The sequence below is a fragment of the Doryrhamphus excisus genome, chromosome 3 (assembly GCF_030265055.1).
Source record: "Doryrhamphus excisus isolate RoL2022-K1 chromosome 3, RoL_Dexc_1.0, whole genome shotgun sequence".
Lineage (NCBI taxonomy): Eukaryota > Metazoa > Chordata > Actinopteri > Syngnathiformes > Syngnathidae > Doryrhamphus > Doryrhamphus excisus.
In genome coordinates, this window is record NC_080468.1 from 14,411,688 (window position 1) to 14,428,179 (window position 16,492).

The 16,492-nt window shown below is 38.9% G+C and overlaps 1 protein-coding gene across 1 annotated transcript in view; it reads right to left on the minus strand.

Annotated features, from left to right (window-relative positions):
- The window catches only part of LOC131125001 (microtubule-associated protein 4-like), a 67,108-nt gene that overhangs the window by 37,520 nt on the left and 13,096 nt on the right, over window positions 1-16,492 (minus strand). Inside the window, exons 3-5 of the mRNA XM_058066067.1 lie at window positions 13,808-13,894; window positions 13,528-13,605; window positions 13,082-13,321 (exon numbers count right to left, since the gene is read on the minus strand). Of these exons, the coding sequence (XP_057922050.1) occupies window positions 13,082-13,321; window positions 13,528-13,605; window positions 13,808-13,894 (405 nt within the window). The remainder of the gene's footprint in view (window positions 1-13,081; window positions 13,322-13,527; window positions 13,606-13,807; window positions 13,895-16,492) is intronic.

The following is a 16,492-nucleotide window of genomic DNA, read 5'->3' on the forward strand; positions in this document are numbered from 1 at the left end:
CTAGCCCTAATCCTAACCCGACCTGGAAAACCCCCTAAACCTAAATCTAACCACCTAAGCTTAAACCTAACCACCTAATCCTAATCCCCTGATCTAACCCTAATTCCAACCCCCAAAGACTAACCCAAACCCTCAGCCCTAATCCTAACACCCTAACCCCCAGAGCAATCCAACCTCAACCCTAATCTTAATTCCCTAACCCAACCACTAACCTCCTTACCCTAATCCTATCCACCTAACCCCAACCACCTCACCTCCTAACCTGAACCACCTAACCTGACCACTAACCTCCTAATCCTAATCCTAACCACCCAATTCCTAACCTCCTAGCCCTAATCCTAACCTGACCCGGAAAACCTCCTAAATCTAACCACCTAACCCTAGCCTTAAACCTAACCACCTCATCCTAACCCCCTGATCTAACACTAATCACAACCCCCAAAGACTAACCCTAACCCTCAGCCCTAATCCTAACCCGACCCAGAAAACCTCCTAAACCTAAATCTAACCACCTAACTCTAACCTCCTAACCTTAAACCTAACCACCTAATCCTAACCCCCTGATCTAACCCTAATCCCAACCCCCAAAGACTAACCCTAACCCTCAGCCCTAATCCTAACACCCTAACCCCCAGAGCAATCCAACCTCAACCCTAATCTTAATTCCCTAACCCAACCACTAACCTCCTTACCCTAAACCTAACCACCTAACCCCAACCACCTCACCTCCTAACCTGAACCACCTAACCTGACCCCTAACCTCCTAATCCTAACCACCGAACCCAATTCCTAACCTCCTAGCCCTAATCCTAACCCGACCCGGAAAACCTCCTAAACCTAACCACCTAATCCTAACCCCCTGATCTAACCCTAATCCCAACCCCCAAAGACTAACCCTAACCCTCAGCCCTAACCCTAACCTCCTAGTCCTAATCCTAACCCAACCCGGAAAACCTAAATTTAACCAACTAACCTAACCGCCTTAATCCTAAACCCCTGATCTAACCCCCAAAGGCTAACCCTAACGGTTGCCAGGTAGGAATCCTCTCTTCTTGAAATGGAGGCAAATATAAAAAAAAACATTATGAAGATAGATGATATTAAATATTGATATGGACAAATATTATTATCTCCAAATTAGATTTGTGCGTCTTTCTCCGCCGATGGAATCACAGAGGTCATTGCAAATGTTTGAAGGTCACATATTCCTGAGCAGCTGTAGAAATGGAAGCCAAAAGGAGACGGGAGGGAGGATCCTACACCTGACAGCATGCCAGCCGGCGCTGCTGGGCGAGGAGAAAGGAAGGGTGGGGGTGGGTGGTGCTGGGGGGGGGGGGGGCAGAGGGCCGGGGATCTTGTCACAGCGCTTCTATTTTTAATCTTCAGCCTCACTGAATGTCAAACCCCGGTCCGCTCCTTCTCTATAGTCCTCCATCCCCTCACTTGCCGATTGCATGGCTTAGTTACTATGGCAACTGCCTCCCACGTCTCCCTGGCAACGCCTCCCCTTTCCTCACCAACACCCTCAATTGCCCGCCCCACCCCTGCAGTGCAGATGCGCTGATGATTACGTTGTGGCGGACATGCAGAGGATGTGGGCGGACACAGGAAGACATGATGTCAACCAAACCAAGGAGACACGGCGGACATGTGAGACGTTCAGGAACGTAAACACGTACAGTATGTATCCGAGTACGGATGGCGCACAATCAATGATGCTGACATGTGCACGCGTGTCTGATTTCCTCCAGACAGACAGGAAGTCTTCTTAAAGGGACCAAATGCATCAAAGTGGTCTTTCTGTCTATGCAATATTATATATTTTTATTTTAGACTTCAGAATTGTATTTAAATTAATAATATTATGAAGATTTTAAGAGCATAGACTTGAATTTAAAAAAATAAAAATAAAAATAAAAATAAAAATAAAAATAAAAATAAAAATAAAAATAAAAATAAAAATAAAAATAAAAATAAAAATAAAAATAAAAATAAAAATAAAAATAAAAATAAAAATAAAAATAAACAAAATAATAAATTCAAAATTCAAAAAATAATAACAAAATAAATAATAATAAATAATAGAAAAATAAACAAAACAAGGCAAAATATTATGGTTATTAATGGTCAATAAACCTGATGGTCTGATGTTGATGGTCTTTCTGTCTACGCAATATTATATATTTTTATTTTAGACTTCAGAATTGTATTTAAATTAATAATATTATGAAGATTTTAAGAGCATAGACTTGAATAATAAATAATAAATAATAAATAATAAATAATAAATAATAAATAATAAATAATAAATAATAAACAATAAATAATAAATAATAAATAATAAATAATAAATAATAAATAATAAATAATAAATAATAAATAATAAATAATAAATAATACAAGCCAAAATATTAAGCATTTGCTGATTGTCAATAAACCTGATGGTCTGATGCTGATGGTCTTTCTGTCTACGCAATATTATATATTTTTATTTTAGACTTCAGAATTGTAATAAATAAACAAGTTCTTGAAGTAGACATTATTATTATTATTATTATTATTATTATTATTATTATTATTATTATTATTATTATTATTATTATTATTATTCCCTGGTGTGACCCATCACATCTGATGGTGAAAACATCTACATGTTTTCCACATCCTAAGACTCTCTCGTCACCTCCTTGTACTAGCACATGATACAGGAAAGTAAAAGTAAAAAGTAGAAGTACACTCTACTACATCATCCAGACTTCCCGGAGCAGTAACCTCCAACGTTTATGAGTTTGGCGGGCACACGTCAGCATTTTCCTCCTGCAAACAACACCAAAGGTGTCTGCCATGGACTACAGCTACCATCATGAATAGGAGCTGCAGTTCAGCTTGCAGCCTCACGATGACGCCAAAGAGTTAAAAACACAGATGCAACATTTCCTGCTTGGGCTCCCTGATATGATTCATTAACTTTGTTTAAATATGTTATATATTATTTGGACTTATGTTACATTTATAGTTGATGGGGCTAGCCATGACGAGCTAGCTAGCTAATTTCCAGAGGCGATGCCATAAAGGTACACAACATAGTGATGTACAAGGCAGATAATGTTGATAGCAATCATAGCCAATATTTTAGCCATGAGTCAATAGTTTTGGAGGAGGAATAAATATTTGGAGATGAAATAAAGAACTTTTAGAATGTTGACTTAAGCTTTAAGTCATGGATTGGTGCCTTCAAATGACCACAGAAAATGTCAATGACTCTAAAGTTGCTTATCTTTCAATTATTCTTTGAATATTTTGATGAATCATGTCAGGGGCCCTTTAAGGTAGGTTTAAGTTACTTTAAGGTAACGTCTCAGCAATGTTTTGTGTCATTACTGCCACCTAGTGACACGCATCAAGATCCCCATATACTTCATTCATTCATTCATTCATTCATTCATTTTCTACCGCTTTTTCCTCACGAGGGTCGCGGGGGGTGCTGGAGCCTATCCCAGCTGTCTTCGGGCGAGAGGCGGGGTACACCCTGGACTGGTCGCCAGCCAATCACAGGGCACATATAGACAAACAACCATTCACACTCACATTCATACCTATGGACAATTTGGAGTCGCCAATTAACCTAGCATGTTTTTGGAATGTGGGAGGAAACCGGAGTACCCGGAGAAAACCCACGCATGCACGGGGAGAACATGCAAACTCCACACAGAGATGCCCGAGGGTGGAATTGAACCCTCCTAGCTGTGAGGTCTGCGCGCTAACCACTAGACCGCCGTGCCGCCCCCCCATATACTCCATTTGTCCACTTATTCGAGAAATGGAGCTGTTTGGTTGATTTTGGGGGTTTTGGGACCCCCAGTAGGAGTGCTATATTACACAATATGTGACATGATTATTGTACAAGATGTTCTATTAATGTTTTTTCCAAAAAGTAAAGTGCGTAATACATGTGATATATATAGATATATATATATAGAAATGTGACTTACCTGGTGCTACATCATTGGCAGCATAGTAAGAGAGAGACAAGGGGAAGGGAGGGACAGAAACACAATGTTAAGAATAAATATTCATGTAGGCATACAAAGTATTGTAAATGTGATGAACCTGACTAGTAAGGCGTTTATTTTGCCTCCAATTTCTTCAATGTGAGAAAACTACCAGAAATTCCGGTGTACAAGCCGCTACTTTACTTGAAATTTTGAACACTGCGGCTTATACAGTGAGTAAACGGTAGCTCTTTCTATCAGGAGCTATCAGTGGCACTCACAACAAGCTTGTCAACCCGTTGGGAAGTCTGTAAATATACCCAGTATAACAACATAACAGCACTAAATTCATCACACAGCAACTTAATACCCAAAAGGTGTATACTGTATAGAAATATACCGACATGTACCAATATGACTTAAAAAAAACCCTCAACATTTAATGGTGTGCTGCAGTGACGTCAGCTTCCGTCTTTTTACTTTTAGATCCAGGTCCTCCACAGTGCCACAGTACTTTCCTCCAATGAAATGTTTTCTTTCATATAAAAAAGGCATTGGTATATGTTTATATTTTTAACAAATGTAACATCTGAGTGTTAAGTTGCTGTGTGATGAGTCATCAGGTAGGAAGCATTAGAAGAGTGAATGCAAGAGAATCCAGGAGAAGACGGTTGGTGGTGTTTCAGTACTCATCGCTCCGTTCAGCTCCTTTCCTGGTACCAACCGAGGAAAAAAAAAATTCCGAAAGATGAGCCATAGATTGACAGTACCGAGGAACAGCTGATGTTATGGTAGACAAACATGGTTATCAAAATAACCTTAAAATAACCACATTTGACGGGTTTTCTTCATTAGCGGGGAAGGGCTGGAGCCTATCCCAGCTGTCTTCAAGCGGGGGAGAGGCGGGGTACACCCTGGACTGTTCGACAGCCAATCACAGGGCACATATAGACAAACAACCATTCACACTCACACACGGGCTTTCTTGACATATGAAAAGTTATTATGTTCCGATAATAAAGAATAAAGTTGTAAATACGAGGAACAGCAGAAATGCAAACAACTGCAATTTTACGAGAATTAAGTCAAAATATGAAGATGTACTGTAAGTCGTATTCTAACCCGAAAAAAGGCAAAATTTTCAGACGATAAACTCTTAATATTATGAGGAGGAAATATTGTCATTTTAAAAAGTCACATATGAGACATTTCTGGAAAATTAAGTTGAGGAAAATATAGAATATTGTGAGATGATTTTCAAATAATATTGAAAATATATTAACAAAATATTATTATAAAATATTATTATATTAATATAATATTTTTTTAAAAATTATATAAAAAATAATATTATAATAAAAATATTTGGAAAATAAAAAAAAGCAAAGAGTGAAGTTGATATGAATAATATGCCTGTGCCGTCCGCATTTAGAGGTGAAAACAACAACAAAACCAAATATTGTTATTTTAAAAAGTCACATATGAGACATTTCTGGAAAATTAAGTTGAGGAAAATATAGAATATTATGAGATAATTTTCAAGTAATATTGAAAATATATTTAAAAATATTATATTAAAATATTATTTTATTAATATAATCTTTTTTTAAATATAAAAAATAATATTATAATGAAAAATGTATAGAAAATAAAAAAAAGCAAGGAGTGAAGTTGATATGAATAATATGCCTGTGCCGACCGTATTTAGAGGTGAAAACAACAACAAAACCAGGGAGCTGTCTACGAATGGCAAACAATCAATCGGGAACGTGAGAGAAGATGGAAAATGAAGCAGAACTACTTATTGCACAAACATTGCTCAAAAGCACTACAACCATCTTGCATGTCTAGTAGAAGACAACACGCCATAGACCGACCAAAGCATCAGCAGAAAGTGACACATGGACAACGTGCAGCCTGTCCACGCTTCATAGAAGATCTGAGCAGCTAAAGTTCAACCAGAAGATGCTAACACTATTCATGTTTGTGGTCTTGTGTAAAAATAAAGGAATTGAACTCACTGTTCCAACATTAAAAGAATGTACATTTTGCACTGTTGGACCTTAAGAAGATTCTATGCAGACCTTGAAGGTTTCACACTTCTCAAAATAAGGCTCATGGAACTAAAACGTTAAGCAGTAGAACCCAAAAATGCTCCCATTGGCTGTCTGTGAAGACACAGGAACATGAAATAACACCCCTATAGTCACTTTACAATCCTATTGCCCAATATTGAATACATAATAACAAATATAAGACATAGAAAACATGTTTACCACCTTATAGATGCACTTTTAGAGACCACTAGACATGAAATAACACCCCTATAGTCACTTTACAATCCTGTTGCCCAATATTGTATACATAATAACAAATATAAGACATGGAAAACATGTTTACCACCTTATAGATGCACTTTTAGAGACCACTAGACATGAAATAACACCCCTATAGTCCCTTTACAATCCTATTGCCCAATATTGTATACATAATAACAAATATAAGACATAGAAAACATGTTTACCATCTTATAGATGCACTTTTAGAGCCCACTAGACATGAAATAACAGCCCTATAGTCCCTTTACAATCCTATTGCCCAATATTGTATACATAATAACAAATATAAGACATGGAAAACATGTTTACCACCAAATAAAGGTGCAGAGTTCTGTCCAATAATATAATTTCACAAAAAAGCTGCTTTTCTCTTTTTCTTTAGTTGGGAGCTGATATTTTCCTGAAACTTACCTATGTTCTACTGCTTGTTACTAAATTACTGATTACTAAAGAACGCAAAAAGGCGGCACGGCGGTCGTGTGGTTAGCACGCAGACTTCACAGCGAGGAGACCAGGGTTCAATTCCACCCTCGGCCATCTCTGTGTGGAGTTTGCATGTTCTCCCCGTGCTTGCGTGGGTTTTCTCCGGGTACTCCGGTTTTCCTCCCACATTCCAAAAAAAAACATGCTAGGTTAATTAGCGACTCCAAATTGTCCATAGGTATGAATGTGAGTGTGAATGGTTGTTTGTCTATATGTGCCCTGTGATTGGCTGGCGACCAGTCCAGGGTGTACCCTCGCCTCTCGCCCGAAGACAGCTGGGATAGGCTCCAGCACCCTAGAAAATGAATGAATGAATGAAAGAATGCAAAAAGGTAGCAAGACGGGAGTCTAATGTTTCTTTTGGTAGCTTCCATGTTGATATAGCAATAGAACACTATTAATAATAATGTGTGTGCCTTGAAAGATCAGTCCAACAGTGCAAAATGTACGTTCTTGCCAATCTTAATATTTTGATGAGTACTGTAGAAACTTAGAGCAAGCACCAAGGGGAGTCTAGTCGTCAATCAAAAAAATAAAACATGCAAAAAAAAAAAAAAAACAGGCAGACGTTAGCTTCCCGCTATCCAAGTATGAACTAGCCTGGTGTTATCCTGCAGTTCACCAACCTTCCAGTGGGGGGAGCAGTGGCGAGGCGGACTCCTGCTTCTTGGGGTGTGCAAGAACAGAGGGAGGGGCTGCCGGTGCGGCGGTGGGGAAAGAGGGCGTGGCCGAAGCGTCTGACGACGGAGGCCTAGAAGCGTCAGCGTCAGTAACCGCGGCGCCACCGCCGGGGACGAACGGCTTAGCGTTGGCGTTGAGGACCGTTTTGGGACGCTGGGTTTCCGCAGATGCGAGACAGGGAGTGGTAGCGATCGGGGCGGGGTTCTGCGAGTCAGGAGTGGAACCCGGTGGGGTCTGGAGGACCGAATCGAGAAAGGAGAACGTCTGGGAGATCGGACTCAGGTTGTCCCCCATCATCAGCGCTAAAGGAACGCCGCTCTTGCCGGCAGGTGAGTCAAGAATGGGCTGAGGTTTGCTATTTTGGGAATTGGGAATGTGACGGGAATGATTGGTGAAACTTGTGGGCGGATCCATAGAAGGGAACTCTGAGGGTCCGGAATTCGCCGCCGCCTGCTGGGGCGCGCCCCACTCCTCCGGTAGCCTCGCCCGGCTTTTCGCCTTCCTGCCTCTGACCCGACCCCCGGCTCCGCTCTCTCTGATCTCCCACTCCCAGTTGTCCTCCTCCTCATCCTCCTCCACCCACGCCGCCCCGTGCTGGTCGTCATTCTTCTGGCTACTCGAGAAACCGTACGCCTCGTCACGGTCCTTCCTCTTCTTCTTCTTGTGCCTCTGCTGTTGCTTTCCAGCCTCGCAGCCGCCAGGCCCCGAACGCTCGGGGCTGAGGTGTTCGGACGTGGAGGAGGCGGGGCTGCTGTCATCCACTGAGCCGCTGGGAGAGAGGATGGGAGCTGCCGAGGGGGGAAGTTTTCATAAGAGGAGGAACCACTTGCATACTTAAAAAATTAGCTACCTGAACGTGAATTGATTTTTTTTTTATTAAGCCTTCTTCCGAAACGTCATTTTCGTAAAATAGGAGTGACGGAGCGTCTACTTTCGGAGGTAACCGTCACTCCACGGCTCCCTCCACTGTTATCATGCCGAAAATATCAACTATGGAATTCTTTCCTGCTCCATAATGTCACATCAAGTTCAATATCTGAGGTTCTACTGTACAGTAATCCCTCCATCATGGTGGGTAATTGGTTCCACACCCGACAGTGATCAGTCAATTTCTGCTAATTACGATTCCTCATCTATAAATTAAATACTGACGCAGTTAGAGCTTGTTTACGAACTGGTAAATTCACTTTTTCACTCTAGACATGATATAACACCCCTATAGTCATTTTACAATCCTATTACTTAAAATTATAGACATAATAACACATATAAGACATAAAAAACATGTTTGCCACCTTCTAGATGCACTTTTAGAGCCCTCTAGACATGGCATAACACCCCTATACTCACAGTTACACTTCTATCACCCAATATAGTAGATATAATAACAGAAAATAAGAGCTAGAAAACCTGTTTATCACCTTCTAAATACACTTTCAAACATAATTAGAGCCCTCTAGACATGGCATAACACCCCTATAGTCAGTTACCCATCCATTACCGAATACACATAATAACAAATATAACACATAGAAAACATGTTTGCCACCTTCTAGATGCATTTTTAGAGCCCACTAGACATGAAATAACACCCCTATAGTCACTTTACAATCCTATTGCCCAATATTGTAGACATAATAACAAATATAAGACATAGAAAACATGTTTTTCACCTTCTAGATGTACTTTAGAGCCCACTAGATATGAAATAACACCCCTATAGTCACTTTACAATCCTATTACCAAATATTGTATACATAATAACAAATATAAGACATAGAAAACATGTTTGCCACCTTCTAGATGCACTGTTAGAGCCCACTAGACATGATATAACACTCCTATAGTCACTTTACAATCCTATTACCCAATATTGTAGACATAATAACACATGTAAGACATAGAAAACATGTTTGCCACCTTCTAGATGCATTTTTAGAGCCCACTAGACATGAAATAACACCCCTATAGTCACTTTACAATCCTATTGCCCAATATTGTATACACAATAACAAATATAAGACATAGAAAACATGTTTACCACCTTATAGATGCACTTTTAGAGCCCACTAGACATGAAATAACACCCCTATAGTCACTTTAAATCCTATTACCTAATATTGTAGACATAACAACAAATATAAGACATAGAAAACATGTTTGCCACCTTCAAGATAAACTTTAGAGCCCACTAGACATGAAATAACACCCCTATAGTCACTTTACAATCCTATTGCCCAATATTGTATACATAATAACAAATATAAGACATAGAAAACATGTTTACCACCTTATAGATGCACTTAAGAGCCCACTAGACATGAAATAACACCCCTATAGTCACTTTACAATCCTATTACCTAATATTGTATACATCATAACAAATATAAGACATAGAAAACATGTTTTCCACCTTCTAGGTGCACCTTAGAGCCCATTAGACATGAAATAACACCCCTATAGTCACTTTACAATCCTATTACCTAATATTGTAGACATAACAACAACTATATGAGACATAGAAAACATGTTTACCACCTTCTAGATAAACTTTAGAGCCCACTAGACATGAAATAACACCCCTATAGTCACTTTACAATCCTATTACCTAATATTGTATACATAATAACAGACATAAGACATAGAAAACATGTTTTCCACCTTCTAGATGCCCTTTAGAGCCCACTAGACATGAAATAACACCCCTAGAGTCACTTTACAATGCTATTACTCAATATTGTAGAAATAATAACAAATATAAGACATACAAAACATGTTTTCCACCTTCTAGATGCACTTTTAGAGCCCACTAGACATGATATAACACCCCTATAGTCACTTTACAATCTTATTACCTAATATTGTATACATAATAACAAATATAAGACATAGAAAACACGTTTACCACCTTATCGATGCACTTTTAGAGACCACTAGACATGAAATAACACCCCTATAGTCAACTTTACACTCCAACTCCCCAGTATAGTTGACATAATAACAGAAAATAAGACATATAAGACATACAACACCTGTTTACCAAATTCTAAACACACCTTCTATGATGATTAGAGCCATCTTGACCCCTATAGCACCCCTATAGTCAACTTTACACTCCAACTACCGAGTATAGTTGACATAATAACAGAAAATAAGACATATAAATACAAGAAACCCTGTTATTATATAGCACCCCTATAGTCACCTTTACACTCCTATTACCCAATATAGTACTTCCTGCAGTGGCTATTATACCATAAAATATTTAGGAATATAAAATTGGCTTCAACATGTGTATTTTTGGACCGATAATAGCTCGTATTCAGCCATGATACTGGTGTACTTTGAAAACAAAATATTACATTTAAAGAGCAGAGTTGCAAGGGACCAATTTCCTAATAATTTGGGGAATTAGTGTAGAAATGTTATTAATGTAAACATAACACATAGGAAATAAAGATATTTTACTCATTTCAATCATAAAGTTGTATAATTTTAGGAGCTGCTATTAGGTATTTACTGACTGGACTGCTTACTGATGGATTGCTGGATTGAGGTTGGGATGGTGGAGACATAAAGTCCGCAACAATGCAGGGCGTGCATGGTGCATACACACTGAGAAACGCATGCTCGCATTGCCACATACATCAACATACAAACACATGAAACATAAACAACAAAACACATGCGATTCATAGCATAGCATATCCAATATCTCTTTTCATTTCTATACACCAAAGCCCTCTGACAGGATGAGGAGCATAACACATACAGATAGAATCCATTGATGGCTGTTGTCTCTGAGCAACATGCCCCTCCCACCAAGTCCAGCGCTACAAGGTGATAGGGTGTTTAGCGGATGCACGTCTTCATGGTGGCACAGCACCTGACATGCATGAAGGGCAAACATGGCGGCATGACGTGATGATTCTAACTGGAACAGCATCTTCACGGCCAAGGACGCATCCACGTGCTTAGACCGTAATTTACGATAATTTAATCTTCCCATGTAACCCCCTGTACTTTGCTCATGTACAGCCAGAGGTGCACGTACCACTGCTTGGGAACCATGACCCTAGGGAAGACTTTTACAGCACAAGTCTTACTTATGTCTCATTTACTCCCATTATGTCTACTCTGATGGGTGACAGGAGTGTAAAGGTGACTATAGGGGTGTTATGCCATGTCTAGAGGGCTCTAATCATGTTTGAAAGTGTATTTAAAAGGTGGTAAACAGGTTTTGTAGGTCTTAATTTCTGTTATTATATCTACTATATTGGGTGATAGAAGTGTAACTGTGACTATAGGGGTGTTATTTCATGTCTAGAGGGCTCTAATCATGTTTGAAAGTGTATTTAAAAGGCGGTAAACAGGTTTTCTATGTCTTATTTTCTGTTATTATATCTACTATATTGAGTGATAGAAGTGTAACTGTGACTATAGGGGTGTTATTTCATGTCTAGAGGGCTCTAATCATGTTTGAAAGTGTATTTAAAAGGCGGTAAACAGGTTTTCTATGTCTTATTTTCTGTTATTATATCTACTATATTGAGTGATAGAAGTGTAACTGTGACTATAGGGGTGTTATGCCATGTCTAGAGGGCTCTAATCATGTTTGAAAGTGCATTTAAAAGGCGGTAAACAGGTTTTCTGTGTCTTATTTTCTGTTATTATATCTACTATATGGGGTAATAGAAGTGTAACTGTGACTATAGGGGTGTTATGCCATGTCTAGAGGGCTCTACTTATGTTTGAAAGTGTATTTAGAAGGTGGTAAACAGGTTTTCTAGGTCTTATTTTCTGTTATTATATCTACTATATTGGGTGATAGAAGTGTAACTGTGACTATAGGGGTGTTATTTCATGTCTAGAGGGCTCTAATCATGTTTGAAAGTGTATTTAGAAAGTGGTAAACAGGTTTTCTAGGTCTTATTTTCTGTTATTATATCTACTATATGGGGTAATAGAAGTGTAACTGTGACTATAGGGGTGTTATGCCATGTCTAGAGGGCTCTACTTATGTTTGAAAGTGTATTTAGAAGGTGGTAAACAGGTTTTCTAGGTCTTATTTTCTGTTATTATATCTACTATATTGGGTGATAGAAGTGTAACTGTGACTATAGGGGTGTTGTGCCATGTCTAGAGGGCTCTAATAATGTTAAAAAGTGTATTTAGAAGGTGGTAAACGGGTTTTCCGTGCTACAAAAACGACAAAAACATGCCAGAAGGGATTACTGTGGTGTTTTTTTTTACCCTCAGCGTAGTCAAAGGGCTGGGGGTTGGGTATTATGGCCAAGGGTACTTCCAGTGGCCCACCATCATGCCATGTTGTGGTATTTTATTTGTAGAGATAACTAGCGCCCTCTAACAGGAAAGTACAGGAAGCAGTGAGTTGTGTAACTCCAATGAATAAATGAAAAGGTGCGGGGAATCTAAAGATAGGAGTAAACTTGTGGTCATGTCATCAGCCACACTCTCGCTCTGCCGTTGGTAGAAGAAGAATGAAGAAGAACGTTCATCTAGGAAAGGTTTCATATATGTTTCACACCCCAGCAATAACGCATGCAACCAAGCCCGTTCTCTTACCTGGACTGTGCTCCAAAGTGTGGATCCCAGTACCACCAGAAGAAAAGGGTTCACTGGTTTTGAAGGGGTTGTTCCCACCGGGATTACTGATGCTTTGGGGATCAGATCCAATCAGACCCAAACCCTTCTGAGAGTCCAGAGCTTTGCCCATCCCAGACTGGCCAAGAGTGGCGTTTACACCACTTTGGAATGGCGGCATGCCCGAACCCGTAGTCCCGCTCAGTCCGGATGGAGGGAATCCTGCTGACGGAGAAAGCAGATGCTGAATTCATTCATAAACATGTGGATAAACTGTCATGTAGAAGTATGAGTTTGCCAAGCTAATGTGGTTGATACTTGAGTGCCACCTAGTGGGTCAAATGTGCATTACACCTATAGATGTTGTATTCTGGTGTAATACCGTGCCAAAGTTTCAGATAATAGATAAAACAAAAATAGAAGAGAACCTAGAAACGAGTCAGGCATGCTGCTGTCCTTGGTCTTGTTCTGTCCCCACTGGTCCGTCATTCCTCCCACCATCGGACCTAGCAAAGCAAGACACATAACAAAAGGTATCACCCCATAGTCACCTTTACACTCCTATTACCCAATATACTAGAGATAACAGAAAATACAACATAGAAAACCTGTTTACAACCTTGTAAATACACTTTTTAACATGATTAGAGCCCTCTAGACATGACATAACACCCCTATAGTCACTTTCATACTCATTCCCAGACTCACCCGACAGGTAATCGGAGGTGAAGGCCGGCTGGCCGGGTGGGTTTTGACGTCCGTCCGTTTGCATCACGGATGACATCATCCCAGACCCTGAAGGAATAAAAACACACGTCATCATCATGAAGGATAACACTTCACGTCATTTCAACAGATAGAATACACCCCCATCAAAAGCAGATTTAGGCCAATCCAGGTGTATCCAAAGTGCGGCCCGGGGAGCCGTTTGCTTTTTTTTATCAGCCCACATAGTCACAAACTGAACAATAAAGTAAAATATTATGAAAAAAGGGCAGTTTTACATGAATAAGCTTGTAATATTATGTGTTGAAATATTAGAAAAACACATGCTATTTTAAAGTCACAATATTAAGACACAAACAAAACAAATTTGCCATTTTCGGAAGACTTGAAGAATGCTAAGATGCTAATGTTAGCATCATTATAAAATAGCAAAATTATAAAAATGTTAGTATAATTATGTTAGCATGTTAACATTAGCATGATAATCACTAAGTTAACATTCTTGAAAATACTAACACCTAGCATAATAGTCTTTTTATGAAAATGACTAAAAACTAGACCATGCTAATGTTAGCATGCTAACATCTAGCATACAGCGCAAAATTATAAAAAATATTAGTATAATTACGTTAGCATGTTAACATTAGCATGATAATCACTAAGTTACCATTCTTGAAAATGCTAACACCTACCATAACAGTCTTTTTATGAGAATGACCAAAAATTAGACCTTGCTAATGTTAGCATGCTAACATCTAGCGTATAGCACAAAATTATAAAAATATTAGTATAATTACGTTAGCATGTTAACATTAGCATGATAATCACTAAGTTAACATTCTTCAAAATGCTAACACCTAGCATAATAGTCTTTTTATGAAAATGACTAAAAATTAGACCATGCTCATGTTAACATGCTAACATCTAGCATATAGCGCAAAATTATAAAAATATTAGTATAATTATGTTAGCATGTTAACATTAGCATGATAATCCCTAAGTTAACATTCTTAGAAATGCTAACACCTACCATAACAGTCTTTTTATGAAAATGACTAAAAATTAGACTTTGCTAATGTTAGCATGCTAACATCTAGCATACAGCGCAAAATTATAAAAATATTAGTATAATTACGTTAGCATGTTAACATTAGCATGATAATCACTAAGTTAACATTCTTGAAAATGCTAACACCTAGCATAAGAGTCCTTTTATGAAAATGACTAAAAATTAGACCTTGCTAATGTTAGCATGCTAACATCTAGCATATAGCGCAAAATTATAAAAATATTAGTATAATTACATTAGCATGTTAACATTAGCATGATAATCCCTAAGTTAGCATTCTTGAAAATGCTAACACCTAGCATAATAAAAATAAAAATTTGACCTCGCTAATGTTAGCATGCTACTATGTTAACATTAGCATGTTAGCATTGCTGGCATGTTAATGTTAGCATAGTAGCATTTTTATGGGTAGACACTTATATTAACACTTAATGTAGCAATATCATGCTAGGTGTTAACATTGTGTGTAACACTGTGAAAATGTTGCAATGTTAACGAATCCTTTAAAACATTCCTGGATCCAGACGGTGATCCGGATCACCCGCAAAATTGAATCAGTTATTCCATGTCCTGAAAATTTCATCCAAATCCATTCAGGACTTTATAAGTTATTTTGAACACAAACAGACAAACACTCGCAAAAACATAATCACTCTAACGTTTCACTTAAGTGGCTCCACCAGCCAGGAAGTCTCTCTCTCTATTACTGTCTCTCTCGTCTTAGGAGTATCTGGGCGTGTTTGACAATGATGCAAGCGGGCAAAACATGTCGCTGTCGGCTTTATCACCATGGTTACACCGTCAGAGCACGACAGCATCTGTGCTTCCTTGAGCCACACTCGCTTTTGGCCACAGTATCTTGGAGAATCATCACATGTGTGTGTGTGGACACTTGAATGGTAAAAGATAGCATCATGATCGTATGAGATGCATAATGGCCACCGACACGGGTCAATAGGGTCAACATGGTAATTAGTAGCACTATGTGGGGGCATCTACATCCCATAGTAGTCCTGGTCTACACAACCAGCTGAACCTGAGTTACTTGTTTGATCTTAAGGTCAGTTTAGCCTCTTATGAAATCCTGCAGGACTTGATGGCAACTTGAAAGCACATCACTTAACCACCCACCCCCCCACCCCCACCCCACTGGCGGAGAGAGCTTTCAGTTTACTGATGCAGAAGTACAGTTTGGTTTTAAAAAAAAAGAGTTTGACCTTGAGGCTTGACACTGACTGCAGTCCTCAGAGGCACGACTGATGTCCAGCTGTGCTGCCTTCACGCACCAGCTCATCATCATTTATGCCGAGGAACCTTGGCTGGCGTCGTTGCAGTCGTGCCTTGTTTACGGTGGTTAATTGGTTTCATAGAAAACTTTTGTCGTTAGACCATAAAAATACCTGTTTGCAAGCTTTCCAAATATGCTTTTTAACATGATAGAGACCTCTACAAATGAAATAACACCCCTATAGTCACCGTTACACTCCTACTACCCTATATAGTTCACATAATAAAAGAAAATAAGACATATAAGTCCAAGAAAACATGTTTACCACCTTCTAAATGTGTTTTTAACATGATTAGAGACCTCTAGAAAT